The sequence below is a fragment of the Zophobas morio genome, unplaced genomic scaffold (assembly GCF_036711695.1).
Source record: "Zophobas morio isolate AGI-343-1 ecotype UQ-CSIRO unplaced genomic scaffold, CSIRO_AGI_Zmor_V1 ptg000024l, whole genome shotgun sequence".
NCBI classification, from domain to species: domain Eukaryota; kingdom Metazoa; phylum Arthropoda; class Insecta; order Coleoptera; family Tenebrionidae; genus Zophobas; species Zophobas morio.
Window position 1 is genome coordinate 7,977,006 of NW_026972129.1, and position 20,868 is coordinate 7,997,873.

The 20,868-nt window shown below is 31.3% G+C and overlaps 1 protein-coding gene across 1 annotated transcript in view; it reads left to right on the forward strand.

The window, feature by feature from the left end:
* LOC135135658 (uncharacterized protein) overlaps nt 1-20,868 on the forward strand; it is a 74,782-nt gene that overhangs the window by 25,389 nt on the left and 28,525 nt on the right. Inside the window, exon 3 of the mRNA XM_064064784.1 lies at nt 12,155-12,286. Coding sequence (XP_063920854.1) covers nt 12,155-12,286 — 132 coding nt within the window. The remainder of the gene's footprint in view (nt 1-12,154; nt 12,287-20,868) is intronic.

Below are 20,868 nucleotides of genomic sequence, written 5' to 3' on the forward strand. Positions count from 1 at the left end.
TTCTAAAGTGATGTGTCTGTCGACAACTTACATTGGAATTTAGGGAAAAAATTTATTTTTATTTTATGTGGCCGTTCATTTTAATTTTAATCAACTGTAAAAATTTTTCTTTGCGTTTAGATAGTAAAGCAACGTATTATAAAAGCATATATTAGTCTCAACGCTTATTAGATGCTAAACAGATAAGTGCATATTAAGGAAAGTAAATGTCTAGGCTTGACTTAATTACATGAAACAACTGCTAAAAGAATAACAAATTATTTATGGGGAAACCGTAACATGAAATGCAAGTAAATATCAGTTTATTTATAAACATGGTTTAAAAGATCGTATAAATAAATATATTAATAACATACAAGACTTGGTTTTCATAAAATAGACGTCAGTGCCGTCACAAAGATTATCAAAAAGGGCAAATGATGTTCTAATCTTTGTTCTGTTTTCTCGAATATGTAGTAAAGTTCTCTAAAACTTGTTAAAAATTTTAGCAGCGCTAATATTCTTCATGTTAAAAGTAGAAGTTGCATATTTGCTATTGGTTGCAAAAATTTAATAACGCTGACAGAGAATTTGCTTGTATTTATTGTTATTTCTAAATTTAGCTTCAAGAAATGTACCGAACATATGCGTTCTCGTTTAAATGTCTATTTTACTGTAGGATGTGTTTTGCTTTATATCACCATGTGGGAATAATGAAGCGATTGATTTATTTATTTTAAACTCAATCCTTATTTATAACCATATAATGTGCTGTTCAGCTCTATATAAATTAGCGAATTTATAGCTGCAATATTTTTCGCAAAAATATGTATTAAACTGTAAATCGTACAGTTAATGTTTAAAAAAGTTAAAATTATACAGTGGTGTAATAACTGGCTCTAGTATGAGAAGTAAATCGAAAAAGAATTTGGTACCAGTCTTAAAACTGATATTATGACTGACTATTATTGCTTTAAAGATAGAGGATGTAAGGAGATTCATCATAAGTTTTTTTTTTTGATAGAAAATCTGGAAATTGCACGTTTTATAAAATCAAAATGAAAAAATATTGTTGTTTAATCTTACTCTCAGAGAGTTCAGTCAAATTTGCTACGAGAACACTGTAGACAACTATCTTGTATTATATTGACGAAACTGTATCAGTTTTTATTAATATCGAATCAATCTGCAAATCAAATTATTTTTTTTTGCTTAGAATATTTGATCCTAAGAAGTCTTGTTCTGAAAAAAATTTCAACTCTGTCGCTCACTGTCTTTAATTGGAACATTCCAAATAAAAGAAGTACCTATAGATTTAGTCTTTATTACCTTTTTTAGGACACTGCTTGAACTGAATCTAACATTCCGAAGAGCTCCTCGGCTTCATATCTTCTGTTGCATTGCTAGTTGTTATATAATTTTGGATGACTTGCTTTATCGCTCTAGTTAAAATAATGCTACTTAACTTAATATGGCCATATTTAACATTCAAATACCGCTAGATTTAGTATTTATGGCAAATAAACCAAAACAATACAATAATAACGCCTTTATGGTCCTGCAGGATTGACAAATGATATTACAGTCAAAACAACATAATTAATAATTATACATAAAATTTATATGTTTACTGATGGTTTAAATTCTTTTATCCCTTCCGAAACATGATGACGTCATCTCAAAAATTATTAAGTGTAAGTTGCTCATATTTTGAGGGATAACTTCTATTTTTTGCAGCGGTTTAAGAAATGATGTTGTGCTAAGCCGGTTTTATGATAACGCAGGTAAAATTGGAATAACATCTTTATTGTCCATGTGTAACAACTTTGAAAATTTTCATCATTGAGTGGAAAAATTAAGGAAAATGACACAGTATGGCAGTTAAATAATTTAATTTATAAAGTTATAATAAAACATATAATAATATAAAATTTATAAAACAAAATAACAAAATATATGTACAATCAAAATCAATATAACAAATATCTAGTCAAAAACAAATGCAAACAACGCGTCACTCCTGGGGTCGATGTCGCACAATTAGTGTCCGTCTGAGCCTCAAATTTCCAGAAATAATTCCTGGGAGGTGCGTCCTTCCAACTCCTCTGATTGTCATTATTTTCGTCAAATCCTCGGGCTTCTCGAAATTTTTGACGAAATTTCTGTATTCTCTGCAGGTGGAATGTTCCTCTTCTGGGAAAGTCTCCACAGTGCGGGTTGGCGATGAACTTCTTTGTAGAGCCATGGCTTGGAAATATCTGAAAAAAAGACAAAAATTAGAAACAATTTATATAAATAAATAAAAGGTATACTTACAGTTTTGTGGAAATGAAAGTGTCTAGTATGTTAGAACTGTGACGTCAACATTAAGACTAAACATCGTGGGTTTGTTTCGCCCTTATATACAAGTTGTAGCACCCCCACCCTATTCACCCCACCCGGTCACCCTTACTGTCTCCCCACTTTATTCCAGGGTGGCGGAGTCTGGTGAATAGGGTGGGGGGCTACAGCTTCGACAGATTGTGTAAAATCTCTTTTGAGGATTTTTTTTAAATTTTGCAGACAAATTCTCAAAAAATTCGGGGATTTGGCCCTCGACGAGCTGAACTAATGGTCGTGGATCAAAGTTTTCTAACTATTCAGAACGCCACAATGTTCAATTTTTTGGTGAAAATTTCTAAAAAACTAAGGGGAACTTAAACTCAAACGAAGAAAAAATATTGTCTTTGGTATGGTCGCTTATTTTTCGTAATATAAATAAATTAAAAAACTGAGTCACCAGTATTATATTCTACAATTGTGAAATGCTTTCCTTTGATTCATAAAAGAAAAAAACTATAGAAAAAACATGTGTAGATGACTCTAGTGACATAAATAAGAAATAACTGTACGATGTTATTTGTCACGGTTCTTACGACTGTCATTTTAAATGCACTCACTGAGTAATGTGGGCAATTTTGTTATTTAGAAAATTCGAAGAAACATTTTGTTGACGAGTGCTGTTGGTAATTTACGAAAACCAGTTCCGTACTGGTTCGTAACTAAATTTAGTTGTTTTTTATTTTTGAGCAATAAAAATTTCTGGTTAGATGAATGTCTTAAAAGAATCATTGTGAAGCTTCCTTTTTTTAACAGTATTTATGTTACAGCCAAAACATCACAAAAGAAAATAATTCGTTTTATTTAATTTAGTTGCATTATATTAATTTTAAACAACGTAAATAGATTGTCGACGAAACTAAATATTAAATAGTGGATAATGAGAAGAGTATAATTTGTTGTTAGTGATAATAGCGTGTAATTTCATTTTTATTTCAACTGTTGTGTAAGTGGTTTTAATGATGCTATAATAATTTGATTGAGAAATATGAATTTATAAAAAAATAAAAAGTGAAATAAATTGCATTATTAATTTGATGTTTTTCTAGTGTTAAAACAGATTTTACAGGAAAAATTTAGATATACTAATTACCTGCCTACTTGTTTTTTATTGTTTTAAAGTTCTAAAAATAATATTCTGATGTTATTTATTGTTTGAAGCCATTGAAGTATCTTCTGTGGAAGCAGATTTGGATTTAATCGTTTTAGTAATAATAGTAACGATTCAGCATAAAATTATGAACTTCGGGTTAAGCAGAAAATTTATTTGGAACCAGGTAAGTTTTAAACGTAGTATTATTCCTGAAAAATTGAAGTTGTGATATATGCAGTAATATGTTTATTTCTAAAAACAAATTTGGTAGTCAAAAAATGTCATATAAACTCTATTAGAAGTTTCATTTTTCACCGTTTAGTTTGTCTGGTTGTTGTCAATATCTATATTATTATTTACAAAAATACGTTTGAAATGTCTTAGTTCTTGGAGTTTCACAGTGGGAGTGATTTGTGGGCTTGTATGGAGGTAACACCAAAGTTGATTAAAGGGTTTGTTACTGACCTGTATGCGGTTCGGGACAGCAAATTTAGTATAGTTACTTGAAATAACCGATACGAAGAATTACATTCAATAAGGTTGTTGAAAATTAATTAAAATCTTCTTTGACGAGGTGTTACAATAAACTGACTAACTGCTGCAATTTAAAAAAATGAAGAAAAGAAAAAATTAGTATGAAATTAAAAAATATATACATATACATACATACAAGATGAATCACTAAACGCACTTTTCTTGGTATTTTGTTAATTACTAAACACAGAAGTCACATTCAAAGTTGTACAGCTAGTTGAACAACAGAACATAATTATTTGTAACTATACACAGTCTTCTGTCTTTAGAGAACAACATATAACTTCGTCTTTTAAATACTCCCTATATATGTACATTCGTGGTTTTAGAAGCTATTTTTGAATTTGTTATGTTGCCAATGGTATTCCAATTTTCGTGATTTTTTTTAGAAATGCCAAGGTTGAAAAAATCGCAATGGTGATGTTATTTTGAACATCTATGCTACAATATTCTGTGGCTAGATAAGTAAAGGTATAGTTTCTCCAGTTCTAATTCGGTTTTATGATGTGTAAAAGTTAACTTCATTAACAATAGATTACTACAACCAGTGATGGGACAGTCATAAATGAGGATTTAACCATTATACCGTCTAATGGTAACAACATGGTTAAACTCTTATTTATGACTGTCCCATCACCGGCAGTAGTAATCTATTGTTAAGTAAGTTAACTTTTACACAATGGGGTACTATCATTAAACCGAATTGGAACAGAGGAAACTATGTATGTTGTGTTATACATAGTGTCAATAAAATTAAGTTTTAATATATACAGTTTAACTTGGCAAAATCGCATCAGAAATTCAAAGATAAAGTAGACTTCTAAAGCCGGGTAGGTAATCAGAATGCGTAAAAATATGCGTGTTTTTTCATTGAATAAAACTATGTTCTATGTCGTTCCTCAAAAACAGAACACTCTGTACAGGTGAAAATAATTTTAGCGTCTGATAATCACGGAGCTGTTTATCTTTGATCTTTCATTTAATAAGTAATGAGATATTGAGCGCGTTGAGTGACTCACGCTGTATATGTAGTGTCGCTATATGTATTTCTTTTTTTTTAGTTTATGATATGAATAAATGTTTGTTTAGTTGTTAGACGCTCATGCGTTCTACGCCATACATACGTAAATTCTTAATCGAGGCGAAACATTTTGTGAATTCTCAATTTGAATTTAGTTCCACTATTTACATACATTATGCGTATGGATGCAATTTTACAAATGTCAGAGGTGAGTTGGTGGATCTAGCAACTGAATTACAAACAACACAATTATAATAAAATGTCAAATGAAGTGGTCCAAAAACGGATATACGGAGGTAGTGGATGAGATAATAGGGCTCCTTGAACAGTTTTATACTCTGTTTTATAACAGTTATTATTATCGTTGAGATAAGCGGATATATGTTTATAACACCGTTCTCTTTATTACCGGGGAAAAATTAACACTCTTGTAGTTTAAAAAATATTATTTATTAAATCAATTTAAACGTAAACTGTAATTTTTAATGGAACGTGTTAACTACACCATGTAAGTAATAAAAAATATGTTAATTTAGATTTCAACAATATAAGTGGGCCGAATTAGCACTGTTAAACATGGTCATGTCCAAGGATAATGAATAGGATAACTACGTAGTAATAAGTAAATAAAACATACGGATAAAGTCATAATTTTGGCTGGTTTGCATTTCGCGGAAAATGCCTACTCAAAGTTCCTTTTTACCCAAGAACTTTGAAAGATGACTATACAGGGTGGTTCCGAAAATATCCGAAAAATGGTAGGAGCATTTCCCTGACACGAAAATAGAGCAATGATAGTAATAGTGAAATGTGAAATGCACATGTTTAAAAGTAAATTATGACTTTTTTTAAAAGAAGCAAAAATATCAGAGGTGTTTCGAATTGTTTTACAAGATTCGAGTAAACAGTTTCGTAATTCGTAAATATTTTTTCGGTCTCCAGATTTAAATCTTACAGATTTACTCCTCTGGGGTCACCTTAAATCTCTAGTTTGTTTACTTGGGGTAGACGATTTTTAATTATTGATACAGAGTATTCACAAATGCTTATCATTCAGGTCGACACTGTATAACACATTGTTTACTTTGTGTTAATGGTGCACTTAATTAACCTCTATAATTATTTTATAATTTGGTATTGTATTTAGTTACATTAATGCAGAAACATAGGGTGTATATGTATACGAAATCTAAACTTCCGTGTTGGAGCGACGTATACCGCGTGTAAATCCCGTGAAGGCGTAACAAGGAGTGCCTCAGATAAGGGTGTCCACTTATATCGTTTATTTGTATTAAAGGGATTGTCTGGGTTGTATTCTGTATTGTGTTCAAAACCAACGGGTGCGGAAATCATTGTGGAGTACAGAACAAATAAATGCACAGTTGAATGGGGAGCTTTTATCACATATGTAACATATTATGTAAATAATGAAGTCATTGGTTGCTATTACCACGATTATTTTCTATGAATTAAATATTTAATTAGAGAAAAAAAACACGAATTTTATAAATCGGCACTAATTTTTTATCGCTCTCGGCTTGGCAGAATGTGCTGCCTACTTTTTTTTTAATGGAACATCCAGATGTTTTTGACATTTTCTGAAGCAGCATAAAACATTACTTGCAGAAATTATCAACATGTTTATTTCTACTGATACAAAAAATTTGAAAAAAAAACCACCTAATATTGTAAAATTATACATAATTCATTGAGACATTTTGTTGATCGATTACATCACTGTCAAATTGTATACGGGAGAATACTTTGAACATTTACTGTAGTCCCACTCATAGTTTATTAGTTATTAGTACTTTCAAATATCACGTGATTTTACAATATGTACTAGGTGTTTTTTTTGTGTTTTTTTTTCTATTTTTTGTATCAGTAGAAATAAACATGTTGACAGTTTATGAAATTATTTTTTTATTGTGCATCAGAAAATGTCAAAAAAAAATCTAGGTGTAAAAAAAGTAGGCGGCCTTATATGTCAAACCGAAAGTGATAAAGGAAGGAAAACCATTCTAATCAAGTCGCCATGTTTAACTATATATCCAAACAAAAAAAAACTTTTCAAATAACAAAGTTATTCAATCGTTCCGGGAATTTATACTAACCCTGTACATAAACTTGCTTCGTTGTTTGTTAATATATATTTTTTACTTTATACGTACAAGGTAGGAGAAACATTGTAATATGGTCATTTTACTGAACGTCGTTTTTTTTTGGAATACGAAAATGTCGGCTTTTCGTTTTCGTCTGTCCGTCAACGATTTTATTATAATACTCGTAGATTAGCGGGGTATCCGTTGGACTCTGTGTTGTGACGCCTCTGGTGTTTTCACTGAATGTTATATAACCGACGCGATTGACGTGGGTTCTCAGTGAGGGCTGAAATCCAATTTTCGTGTCAACTCTGATTCTTAAATTGCTCCTCATCTCCTGTACACGTTACTTCTTCCTTCTTCGGTTCCGTAATCTCTTGCATTTTCACAAAATCCTTCATATCTCGACCAACCATAACGTAGATAGAAACAAGCAAAATTCGTCATTGATAATAATAATATTAACAGTTATTTTTTGTGATTTATTTTAAAACGATAATTTTTTAATGTTCAGTAATTTCACTGCAATCAAATTAAAAATAAGCTGCGTTAAACATGCTCACTTTCTAACACACCTGCTTCGAATGCGTAATAAGAAAAATATATTGTGAATAAAGTTAGCAGTTTCACTGAAAATAAATTAAAAATAAATGAGTTAAAAACTTGGTTTCTAACACAAATACAAGTACAACACAAGCATTAAAAAATAGTAATATAACAGAGAGTACGGCCGGATAGAAAGCTGTCCGACTGATGTATGTAATTTTTAAATCTACAGTATTTATTTCCCTTTCCATAGAAATAAACATTGCGCCTCGAAAAGCATAAATTATGTTTATGAAATGAAAAAAAAGCATCTACTTTAATCAGGAATAAAGTACATATAATTTTACATATGTATGCATCTCTAGATCACTTTTTCAGTTACTCACTTCAGTTTCAAGAATGGAGTGCTTTGTTTTGGTTATCAGGTTATTGTATTTGGGATTTCTGGCCTTGTGAATAGTTGGATAGACATAAAATGTTTTAACTTTTATGTTTGCTATGAAGTGTGGCAAATTTGCTTTAGTTTTGTGCGATCATGAATTGCATGCAAGAGTAAAACTGCGGCAATGTTATCGAAGGTAACAACCTGCAGTGGAAGAATGAACTATTTGGGTAATGGCGGGAAGCCCAACTTTAGAAGGGACGCAAAGATGAAATAGGTATGCCCTGAAATTATCTGGAGCTCTTATAGTATGAGGTGTTCCGTAATATATAATCATTTCGGATTTATAGTGCTGACAATAATCTAGACTGTTAACTGATTAGACAATTTGCGGCAGACATCTTCCGTTGGTCAAAAGCTTTTCGTTAGAGGAGTAAGTCGTTTAGAGTTATACCTATAAATTTTGTAAATTGGATACACATAGAAGTTAGCAGCTTTATGTGGCGAGAAACATATGGATTGAGTTCCCTATTAAACTAGTTGCTTTAAATGTAGAGAATGAGGTTTGAAAGGTATGAAGCAGTCTTAAAACAAGTGATTTTACCGGAATATCCTGTAAGAAAACACTAAGTTTAAGAATTTACGAATATAGTATTCGCAAACTTTGAATAATTAATCTTTTCGTGAAGTTTAAAATATAGTCAGTAGTTAGTTGTTGATAATTTGAAACAGTGTTAGCTCATATTCACATGAAACATGGAATTATGTGTTCTTGTGTAAATTATGTGGAAATGAAACAACTTCCACAAGTGTCTTATAGTAGCAGGCTCAGATTCGTGATTAATTTTTGTATATAAATCTAAACCCCCCAGATTTTAGTTAACAGTGAAAATAATGAAGGTTGTAGCAACGTAGTTACCAAAGTGGTGGCAGTGAAATGTTATTGTTTACATTGTAGCTAAATTTTCTTTAGAATACAAATGGACGTAACAAAAGTTTTATTTCATTTTTACTACAAAAGACATAAGGATTTCTTTTGTCTGTTTATTTTTACTGTTTCTAAAAAATAAGATATAGATCCTTTAAAGACTATAAATCTCATACAAAAAAAATCTATTTTGCTAGGATATTTCTATGGCTCCATCTTTTCTAAATCTCATACAATCATACGGAACAAAAACAAATAACTACATATCGTGCTGGTTTAAATCAGATGTATAATATATTGTATCTCTAATGATGTTTTTGACACACTTGATCTTATGTGGATTATTCTTTTTCTTGATGCTATTTATAAGAAACTTCCTGGCTTTAAGTTTCACCAATTTCCTTTGTTATTTTCACAAGGAAAACTTCACGAGGCTACAATATTGACGGCAAACCTTTGCGCAAAACAACATATTGTGAAAGATTCTGGTATCAAATCGCGAAATGTGTGCGATGTTTTTTTGTACTTCAGGGGCGAGAGAAGTTTTGTCGAAAAATCCTTCGACCGACTTTTTTGATCGACTCTTTTGCCGCAAGAATTATGTATAAGTATGTAAATTCAAATTTGAAAACTAATAAGAATAAATTTACTAGCAGAGCTTAATCTTTCAGTTTGAAAATCAACATTATTAAATGTTAACATAGTAATAATAAGGAAACTTCACAATTTCAGAAGAATCTAATTCATTATCTAGGTCATCGTCCTCATCTGATTCTGATTCATGTTCGCCTAACGAAATAATAAAAGGAGGAATGTTTTCGAATGGTAAATTTCCCATATATTTTTTCCAGTCGAGCAATATAAATTCTTCAGTATGTCTACAAATATTTTGCCATTTGTCAGGAGTACATCTAGAGATGCAAGTATAAATTTGACACCTTATCTGGAGATTCAGGTGGGGAATTTATGTGCTTGTAGAAATTCTTACAAAACCCCCACGCCAATTCAGTAGGATAGTATTGGCAATGGTATGGGGGTAATCTAAGAATATTATGACCATGTTCTCTCAATGTTTCATTACTACTTCATTAGTCATGTAACGTCTGGTTTTTCACGTACAAAACCGTGTATTTAAATTCAAAAGTTCTTTTTTCGAAAATTTTTCATTGAAATTGATACCATGATTAATAAACCATTGTACATTTGACTTTTTTTACTCGAGTAGTACGGTGCGGTACACATCATCACAGGAATAAGCTTATTATTCAACCAATTTTGAAAAAGTACTCCCTCCATTTTTTTTGTGTAGTCTTTGTCATTATTTTTTGAATTTAGTAAAAAATCGCAACCCTTCAAAAGCCAAAAAGCATGCAAAATCGCACTGATAATTTTTGATTGGGTTGGCTATTAAATCGGTTTCATGTACGTACTATTTTATAAAAAAAAATGGAAAAATGTATACAAAAAAAAATTGCCTTTAAAATTTTACTTAGGAGTATTTTATTAAAAGAAGAAAAACACAAGTTTTTGCTACCTGAAAAGTAGCAAACTAGCATGCATGAAAGATAAGCACGTCAGACGTAACAGTAAAAAGACCACAAGGTGGTGAATATAATTTATATGGATTATGTCATAAGTCATAGCCTACTGCAACTCAAAATTTTTTGGTCGCACAGCATTACAAATATGTTATAAGTTTTATGAAAAACACTGATGCAGGATGCAGGGTGGTTTCTCAAAAAATTGTCAATAGTAGACCAGTTGTTGTTTGGAATGTCATTTTTTACTTTCCAAACATAAGTCAGGAATAGGGTTGCCAGATTTTTTCAGAAGGTATATATGAGTTCCATGGAAAAATATATATGAGATCAGTTAAAAATATATGAGACGTTTTAGGCCGAGTTTACAGAAGCTCGAATTAATATTTAATTTAATCGCGTCTCTAATTTGACGTTTCTGCACCACTTTTTTGTCATGATTCAGCCGACAACTTTGCATACATGTTAGACAGTAGACTCTGAATTATTGGAATTCGAATTTAAGTTTCTGCGCCTAAAGTGCAGAGTACAGAATTCGAAATGGCGGTTAAAATGAAAATATATGAGATTATCTCATATATTTAATACTTGGTATGAGGTATGAGATTTTCTTTAAATATCTAATACTCATACCAAATATATGAGATCTGGCAACCCTAGTCAGGAAGTATTAGGTTTTACATATGGCACAAAGCTTGGTAAAAGTAATAATGTGCAAAAACGTTGTACTGTACGGTTTATGGGTGAAGTAAGTTTGTTTCATGTGATTCTGTGTTAATTTCATGTAATACTCTTTGTGGTATAAGCAAAACACAACGTACTTATAAACATTTTCAACGAGGCTGAATGTTCGTAAAATTATTGTTTTGTTATGAAAAGTTGGAAGTTTGAGAATTTCTGTTGTGACTTTACTAATAAGATGTACAATGAGTGCTTAACAGCTGTTTTATATGTTCGTACATTTGCCAAGAAAAAAAATAGAAGTTTTTCTGATTAAATGCATAAATTAAGCTGCATTGTTTATTTATTTGACCGCTAAACATTTTTAACAAATGCCACCATAGTTTTCTCTTGAGAAAATATTGCTTGTACACTAATAAGCATGATTATATAATGTGGATCGCACTAGTTATTTTTTCACAATTTTGTTTCGAATTATGCCATGTGTGCGCTAAAAAAGATTCGCAACAGTTTAAATATTCACGTTTTCTTAATTAACATGAATTAATGCATACAATAGCGAACTTAATGAATGAACTGCTTTTACGAAAATTACTATGCTAATTGGTAATTGCGTAGTAGTTAAATTGTAACGTTGAACGTTAGGCTTACAACTTTTGTATTTCGCTGGGAATAATCGCAGGGAGTGGTAAAAAGTTTGTAATTTATTCATGATCATATTTTGGTTTCCAACATATAAAGTAGTATTAATATTACTGCGAACTGTTTTAGTTTTCTACGAAAGATACAATTTTTTGTAAGATGTTAAGATCCAACGTTTTTCGCTATTGATGAGACAAAGAAACGAGTACTGTGGGTTATTTATAGCCACAAAAACCGACTTTCGGTCGAATCGATAAGCAGATGTGGGTTACAAGAGCTTTATCTAACACGACGAGCATAATTAAACTAATATTGTTTTTTTTTTGTAGGGTTTCGTTTGGTAGTTCCAAGGGATCGATGGTGGAGACGCTTATTTTTGAAAGTCCTGTCCAAGAAGAACCCGAGCCAAGCCCGATACCTGAAAATGCAATTCCTTTTCCAGCAGATCAGGATCAGACCGAGTAAGTCTGTCTTTTTAAATTTATTTACAAAGGGAAATAATTCATTTTATCGCTAATGGCTGTGGGCAGGTGCGTTTGTTTGCTCATAACAAAAAACCCGTGCCCTCGCTTGTGCCTCTGTTTTGAATTATAATCTATTATTAAACAACTGAATAATAAATCGATAAAAGATTTTTCCTGTGGCGCCTTTCTGTATTGTTTGGCATTTTTGAAGAAGGAGTTATGCTGTATCAATTTACGAGGGGAAAACTGAAGTCATTGCCTTTAATGAATAACTAGAGGTCTTACCGATGATAAAGGAGCTTCTTATAGAATACACGATGCCAGGCGCTGTGTTGTTCTATGCTCGTTTAAAATCTGCCTAGTCATTTCTTAAATGGCAGTAATGGTGCAAACATTGTTATTTTTAACGCATTGTTAAGAAAAGAGTTAACTTTTGGCAATAAGCTTAAAACGAACGTATTTTAGACAAAGAGGATGAAAGTACACGATGTTAATTTATAAATTAATTGAAATAAATCGTACCAAATTTTTAATTTATGTTTATCAAGTTTTTAGTTAAAATTAGGACATTTAACATGCCATGTCATAATTTAAATCGTTTATTTTTAAAAAAAGTTGTTGTAGATCTACGTAAATATCAATCTATCAGAATAAAACTTTGTTTATCCTTTTTTTTTGTGAAGAAAACACACGATTCAAAATTTTCATTTTTGGAACTTCATACTTTTTTTTCAAAATTAATTTTTGGGTTAAGGGCGTTAATACTAACAAAACCACCTGTGTTCATAAAGAAATTAAAAATGTCTTTAAAAGTCCTTATGAGGTCGTTGTGGTGTCATGAAAAGAAAATTGAACTCAGAGTTATGCACATGTCAGATGAAAGGGATAGATTTTTTTATATATTACAAGTGTTTCAGTTTTGGACAGCGTACTATATAATTTTACCGAAAAAATCTTTTGGTTATCAAAAAATTATTCGCTGGTGATGGAATTATTATAGCCACAGACGAGTTTTGCTGTTATAAATAGTCATTGAGCGATTGACTCACGGCTTTGCAGCATCTTTATAAATCGTTAGTTTTTCAGAAAATATTTTGAAAAAAGTTTGAATCATCGTTTGTTTATAAATAAGTAAAGTCACCGATACATTGAGAATTTATATTAAGAAAAAATATTATTAATTTAAGTTAATCAGTAATTTTATTTCAAAAGTAATGCCATTAGAATTATATCTACTTCTAAGCGCATGTCTGTAATAACTAAGATAATTTGTTGTACCTAAAAAATTGCAACAAACATTTTTCTACATTTAATGATCTGCATTATTTTTAGTTCTGTGGTTTTAAAATTTTAACAATTTGACTATTTACTTAGGCGGTATTGTCATTTAGAAAAGAATTTTAGAAAAATTTAATCTTATTTTTATAGATCATCGCGTCATAAATTTACTGCTGAAAACACAGTTGATTTTGATTTTGATATAGTATTATGGATTTTTTATTCAGTTTACTATTTTTTTTTTATTTTCATAAAATCATAAAAGCAGCCTTTTGTAAAGCTATCAAAGTGTCTCATGATCACATTTTGAGTTTTTTTTTTTGCTTTTTAATTAGGTACCCAAATCTCAACTAAATTGTATTGTTGTAAAAAAAAGAAAAAAAATTACTAGAAACAGTTAGTCAAGTCAAAGTCAAAGTCAAAAATACATTTATTTAAGCTGGTTGGTACAATTTTTCCTTAAGATATTACATGGCATGGTGTGTGGGGCGCTGCTGAGGCTTAGGGCCTTTTCAGCGCAGAAACAGTTATAAAATACCTTCCATTCAGTCTGAAATAAAAACTTTGGTATTCATTATTATTATTCTTACCATTAAAATAAGTGAGTATTTTCAAACCATTTAATTTTGCATACACCGCTCACATTTGAGTTGGTACCAATATAATGATCGATAAAATAATTCAGGTCATACCAGTACATTTTTTTTGAGATATTGGGTTTAGATAGAAGTATATTGAAGTATATTATCGAAGCACAAACAACAGCTCAAGGCTAATTTTTCAGAAATGATTCATTTAATAATTTTTTATCATCAGTTGTTGAATGAATGCATTTTAATTAATGTTATTGTCATACGCAGTGGCGGATCTAAGCTCAGTACTCCAATGGGCTATGTTTGACAAGAGTAAGCTTGAGCGCTACGGTGTAGAAATAACTTTAAAAAATATTGAATAAGATGATGTGCCCAAAATAATGCTATCTTATATGGTTGTTGTTAACAAAACGGCAACTTTTCAATAATTAATATACTGGCTAAAGTAAACCATTTTAAAAAAATAGTCAAGGAGGGATGTATTTTCTAATTTCTTTCAATGCCAATAAATTTTTTTTCGACTAACATATTTCGCTTGAAGGACTCTTTTTAATAACAAATAAAAAAAAGTTTTGGCTGGAAAATACAGAGTTCTGTAATCACCCACTTGTGGATTGCACGGTGGCGCTCCACTGCAAAACAACGAACTATACCAATCCTCGAGCTTCGAGGCGTGGCCATGTCAGCGTGTTGCGTACGAATTGTAAATATTCGTATCCAAGGCACAAACTATATATCTTATAACCTCGTCCAGCATCATTGGCGTTCGTAAAATTGGTGCTTTTCGACCACTTCGCGGTTTCACGAAGACAGTGTCAAGTGCTGCGGTTGTGCGTCCGGTGCCACTCAAAGCTATTTGTGGTCTTCAGTAGATAGAGGTGCGTATTCAACGGGCTCCCTTTGGCAACAAAGGATGAATGGAATAAGGGAATCGATCCGATATATTTCATAGGGCCAGCGTTCCAGTTCTTGCTTTGTTTTGGTTTCAAAATACTGTCGCCGCTTTTTTTTTTTGTTCAACTTTCAGAGCTTTTGAAAGTTGCATAATTAATGAAACTTAACGCTAATCCTTAGCAGGTGCCAAAAAAATTAAATTTAAGAAATTAGTGAAAGTAAAGTGTTTGACCCTCAAGGCTTTGAGGCGATGACGAACCGACAAAATATTTATTAAATTAATTTTTAATTGACTTGGATTGTTGGTATAGTGGTTGCGACATTAAACGGGACAGAGTAAATTAACGCAGAAAACATGCCATCATCGCAGATAATAATAACATTTATATTTGCATTATCTACGTCATCGTGTAATTCATTTTGTATGTTTATTTGTTAAACATAATTTTGTCGATTGTATGTAGGAGTTCAAGTGTTGTACCAACAGTATAATGCATGACAATGTCATGGTGATGATGGTGCTCTTATTAAATAATGTTTAAAACGACATTGGATTGGCTTGGAAAAATTTAAAACACTGGGTTTTTTGTGTGTTAATACACACAGAGTAATTTTTTAATAAATTAATATAAGTTCACAAAAAACAGGCAAGTGACCCCACAATTTTGAAAATAATTTTCACAAAAAAATGTACTGTATTTTAAAAATTTTAATCCGAAGTTGGAATAAATTTAATTAAGCATAATATTTATTTATTAATTATAATTATACAGGGTGGATCACTAAGCGCACGTTTCTTGATATATTATTAATTATTACTCTACTCTAAAATTATATTTAACTGTACAGAATGTTTTGTTTTTAAGGCGTAACCCACAATTTAGTTTCTTTTTAATGAAACACCCTATATATCTTTACATATTTCGATTGACCTTCTCGTAGGTTTTACAACCACAGTTTATTTAAAAAAAAGAGGGAGCAACGTTCCCACGTTATTCCAATTTTCTTGAATTTTTTTGGCAATGGAAGGGTTCACAAAAAATCACAGTAGGGTTATTGTTAAAATCTGTGTTGCAACATTTTGTAGAGAGATAAAGAAAAGTACCTTAAAGAACCGTACAACTTTGGTCTTGAGTCTTTTTTTCTATCTCTAATAATGAATGAGATATCGCTTAGTGATTCACCCTGTATATGGATATACATCTCGAAAATATACATACTTACTTACACATATTTTAACGATTATACGTAAGCAACCGAATAATATACCTACTCAACTGGAAAATGCGTTCTAGTATAATTTTTCAGAATGCTTGATTTGTTTTGATCAGGTGACTTTTTTAAATGCATATTAAATTGGTAATACAAAAAATTTGTTGAATTTTTATTAAAACCAATATTGTACGTTATGTATTACAGCAATTAAGTTTGCTAAAGATGTGTGTCTAGTGGTCAACTTTCAAAATATTAGAGGAAAAGCGAAAGCAGTAGGAGGAACAGTGGGACTAGACGGTAGCCATTCTTGTTTCTAGTGCAGTGAATTTTAAATTTGAATAAAAGAGCATAACACTTACTTACTCTAGTTAATTGCGTTTATAACTGATCCGGTTGCTATGTTTTTTTCATGGTTTATGCCGTATTTGCAGTTTTCGAAATTTTTGTTGTAAAAAATGTTGGGGTTGTGTTAGAGAAAGATAGAGAAATTAAAGTTACATATTTAGTAGACGTTACAGTCTGTTTCCTTAAAGCTGCTTGGTATGTAACATATAAATATGTTCTTGGGTAACAAAAATAACACAATCATAGTTATTTAAAAAGTAGTGACAACAGTTCATAGCAGGTAGGCAGTGTAATAATACAAGTGTACTCTAGAATTTGACACCAAAAATTACTATCATGTTATCAAAACAAGGAACTCCAGAAAAGATTTGCCACCACGAAGGTACCGATATGTGTGATATGTTATGATACATGTATTATCATTAACATTATACAACCTGACCTAGTATGTACTTTGTGATACCGAATAATTATCTGACATTTTGTGTTGTTCTCGGTAGACAGATGAACACATGAAGTGGTATCACAATTGTTTTTTTTTTGTTTAAAATGACAATAATAATAATAATAATATAACATACTGACGCAACTAAGATTCGATAAAACAAAATCATTCTCTAGCCAGCCCTGGAAGATCAATGATGTCTTTCATCGTCTGCCATCTGCCACAGGGGATGAGAAAGACATGATAATCCAATGCCAAATAGAGGGCTATTTTTGTTGATCCTACGTAATAAATATGCTACAAGAAATGTCGTCTATGAACCAAATCTTTAAATCTATACAGCGGTGTTTTCGTTTTGACAGTTTAAGATTGTCGACTAAAATTAGAAGAATATAAATTATTCCCCCTTTTCTCCAACACACATTTAATTACAAGTCGAAAGTGGAATGTAAAAAACTTGCATTGCACGCAATTCATCAATAATTAAAGTAACAAAACGTCTTTTTTAGACCGCCTTCAGGCTTTTGAGCCTGATTCCTATAAAGAGTTATAACCTTTACGTGTCCTACATATTCGGTTTCATCAATAAAACAATAAAACTGACTTATACAAGTTCATGTTATTAACATTCGACCAAGAGGAACACGAAGGACAGCGAATTTAACGATAATAACACTCTACTTTTCAAGACATAATGAGATATAAAATCTTCTTTTATGCCTTCACAGGACTATGGGTTACCGACTTAATAAAATTATACAAAACGAGGTCAAATTTTATGTAGCCATGTAAATTTGACCCCAATTATTCAAATAAATTTTAATCAAAAAACGGTTCTGAAGCAGGACATTAAATTTATTTGCGTGAATCAATAGATTTAACTGACAGCATATTATCGAGTTCACTAACATTATAATGTTTTTATGTAAGCTCAGTTGTGATGCCCATTTTGTTGGTCAGTTCCTTGGAATAGTTTTTTGTTGTTTTTTTTTTTATGTAAGTAGAAGGCTAGATGCCTTATTGAAAAGGTAGATATTTGTTTTCGCTTCTAGAAAAACATGCGAATTTTTTGCACATAATCCTGACATAAAAAGAAAATCATCATACACAGGAGCATGTTACGCGTGTGTTTCAAGAGTTTTATTGTAACCAAATTTTGTGATGACCTGATTAACATTCTGCCAAGGAAATTTATATCAATTTGAATAGGTATAGTGTAATACTCAGAACTGTATTCCCAAATTTTCAAGAAAATAGGGTGAGCCGTTCTTGATTTGTTCAATAAAATGAATTGCTTCTGTCATTATTTTTTGGGGCAACTCTGAATAAGTAATTCTAAAAAATATGAATGCGTTCATTAAAAAACAAAAAGTATCTATACAGCAACATTTTTAGAATAAGTTTTTGGAGTAGGTAAACGGATAAATTTTGATTGTAATATGATAGAGGTGATGATTTACCATGAATGTCTAGGGTAAAAAATCAGGGCAAATTCATTCATACCTAGTGTGTTATTTTACAAGATTTAAATTGCTTACAACATTGTGATATGACACCATCAAATTGTTGGAGGGGATGATTAGACAAATTTTGGTTATCGTTTTACTATCTGTATGATATTCCTAAAATAGATTAAATTTGACAACAATAATTAGTCTAATAGTTTCGAATATCTGTGTAAAAAAATCGACAATGTACCACAGACGACAGGTAGACGAACAACAGACGGGTGGAGACCTACTTTTTCCCACTTTAAAGATCATTTGCTGAGGAACTCTATTCCTATTACAATGCTTCCCTAGCTTACACTCGGGAACTAAAAAATAAAAATCTTACCTAAATCACATTGTAAAGTGGTATATTAAAAAAAAGTGCAATGTTCAATTGTGTTCAGTTAAGAATTTGAGAAATACAAATATAAATTCTCAAAAAGTGGAAATTTAGTTTGTAACTGAAAACGAAATACCGGCGTAGCAGAATTTTATTATTACAAAAAAGAGTGAACGTCCATTATTAAATTTTATCCACTTGTATATCAATAATTGAAAAATTGCTAACTTCGCAGTCCATTTACAAGTGATGCATTCATAAATTCGCTCATGTAAAAATAGTTCATTGTTTTGTTGTGTACCACGAGAGCATATTGCCTTGTCAGTTTAATAAGCTTTGAAATTATTACAAACAAAACACTCAACAACAAACATAGCTATACAGTAAATAAATGAGATACCTTATTTGTATATTTTCTGTAGTTACTAATTTAATTATTATATTCTCGCATTTTACGTAATAGTATATGGTGTGTGTAATATTATTTTGACGACGAACAATGGGTATTCTTTACCAAAGAAATGTTGTTTGTGATATTACTTATCATTTTTTTTTGTGCTTTTAGTAGGATATTTTCACATGAAATAGCATCGAGATGACGTAAACAGGACATCGTAATAATCATGTAATGCAAACAGAGTTGTTGGTTGACAGTGTCGAGGTCTTATCACTCCTCTGGACTGCTGCCAATGTGATAATATTATTTATATCGATTAGGTGTTCTTTACGGTATGTGTTCAGAAAGAAAAGCAACGGTACTTTGGGCGAGTATCAGCACACCCACTCTTTACACAATCTTGCGAATTACACTTGTATCTCGTGGGGGCCGCTTAAAAACAGGCTAAAATACAGCTGACGTCATAGCTGTTTCATACAATCAGATGAATGTAGCGAAGCCAGTTTTGTAAAACTCGTCAGACGATTACCATTGCGAAAAAGTGGGATTAAAGTTATGGTTATTGGGCAAAGTAGATAACATAGGTTTGTTTTACTTTTATGATTTATGGGTAGATTATTGCGAGGCAATTGGAAGTGTTTAAAACTTTTAAAAAATGGGTTTCGTCGTTTTTGTGTGGGTCTATTTATTCTGCGGTTACGCCCGTTTCTTGGCAAATTGCCGACTCTACGTCAACATTTTGTTGCTTGTTGATATTTGGCCGTAAAACTTTTTTCGGCTTGTTCTAAAAATAAATAAATCTGTCCGTGTTTTCCTTTTTTTTTAGTTGCATGTAAATATTGCCGGTGCACTATCACCACTGACCCGGTTGTTGTGTAATGTAAATTTTAACTACATCCATTATTTTGCCGGTATGTAAACACGAATTGCCAGCAATATTATTCAGTTTGCCGTTATCGTGATGGAAGCGCACAGGTATGTTTTTACCCAATCTAACTGCATTATTTTCTGTTGTGCAAATTGTTGTAACATACAATAATGTCCACTGAAAGAGCATGTGCATGTAGCTATACAAAATACCGTCATTGCTATTGGGCATCGATTCTAAATTATAGATCGTTACTTGCTCAGTGTGAGGTGTGGTAACTAAGTAATTACAGGAAATGTGTCCCGGGTAGTTCACACCTTTTTAATTTTTAATAAAAAATTTAATTTAATTTATTTATTTGGAATTTTGTTTTGCGTCTTTGTCAAGGATAAACGATTTGTTGTGGCAAGTGATGATGTGCATTGTGCAAATGTACTTACGTGAGAATATTTATTTTTAAATAAACACGTTTATGTTTATACATAGACCCTGTGAATCATGAAAATGAATAGATCTCGTTTATTTTTCCGTTACACCTTTTATACTGCCAGGTTGCATAGATTTTTCGTTCTGTTTCTAGAATATGCATTCATATTGTTTCCTTTTGCAATTTTTATTCATTCATGTTTTCTGATTTTGAGTCTGTGCCAATTGACCTTTTGTGCAAATTAGAATATGTCGTTAGTGCAAGCATCATCGTTGCACTTTGACGGA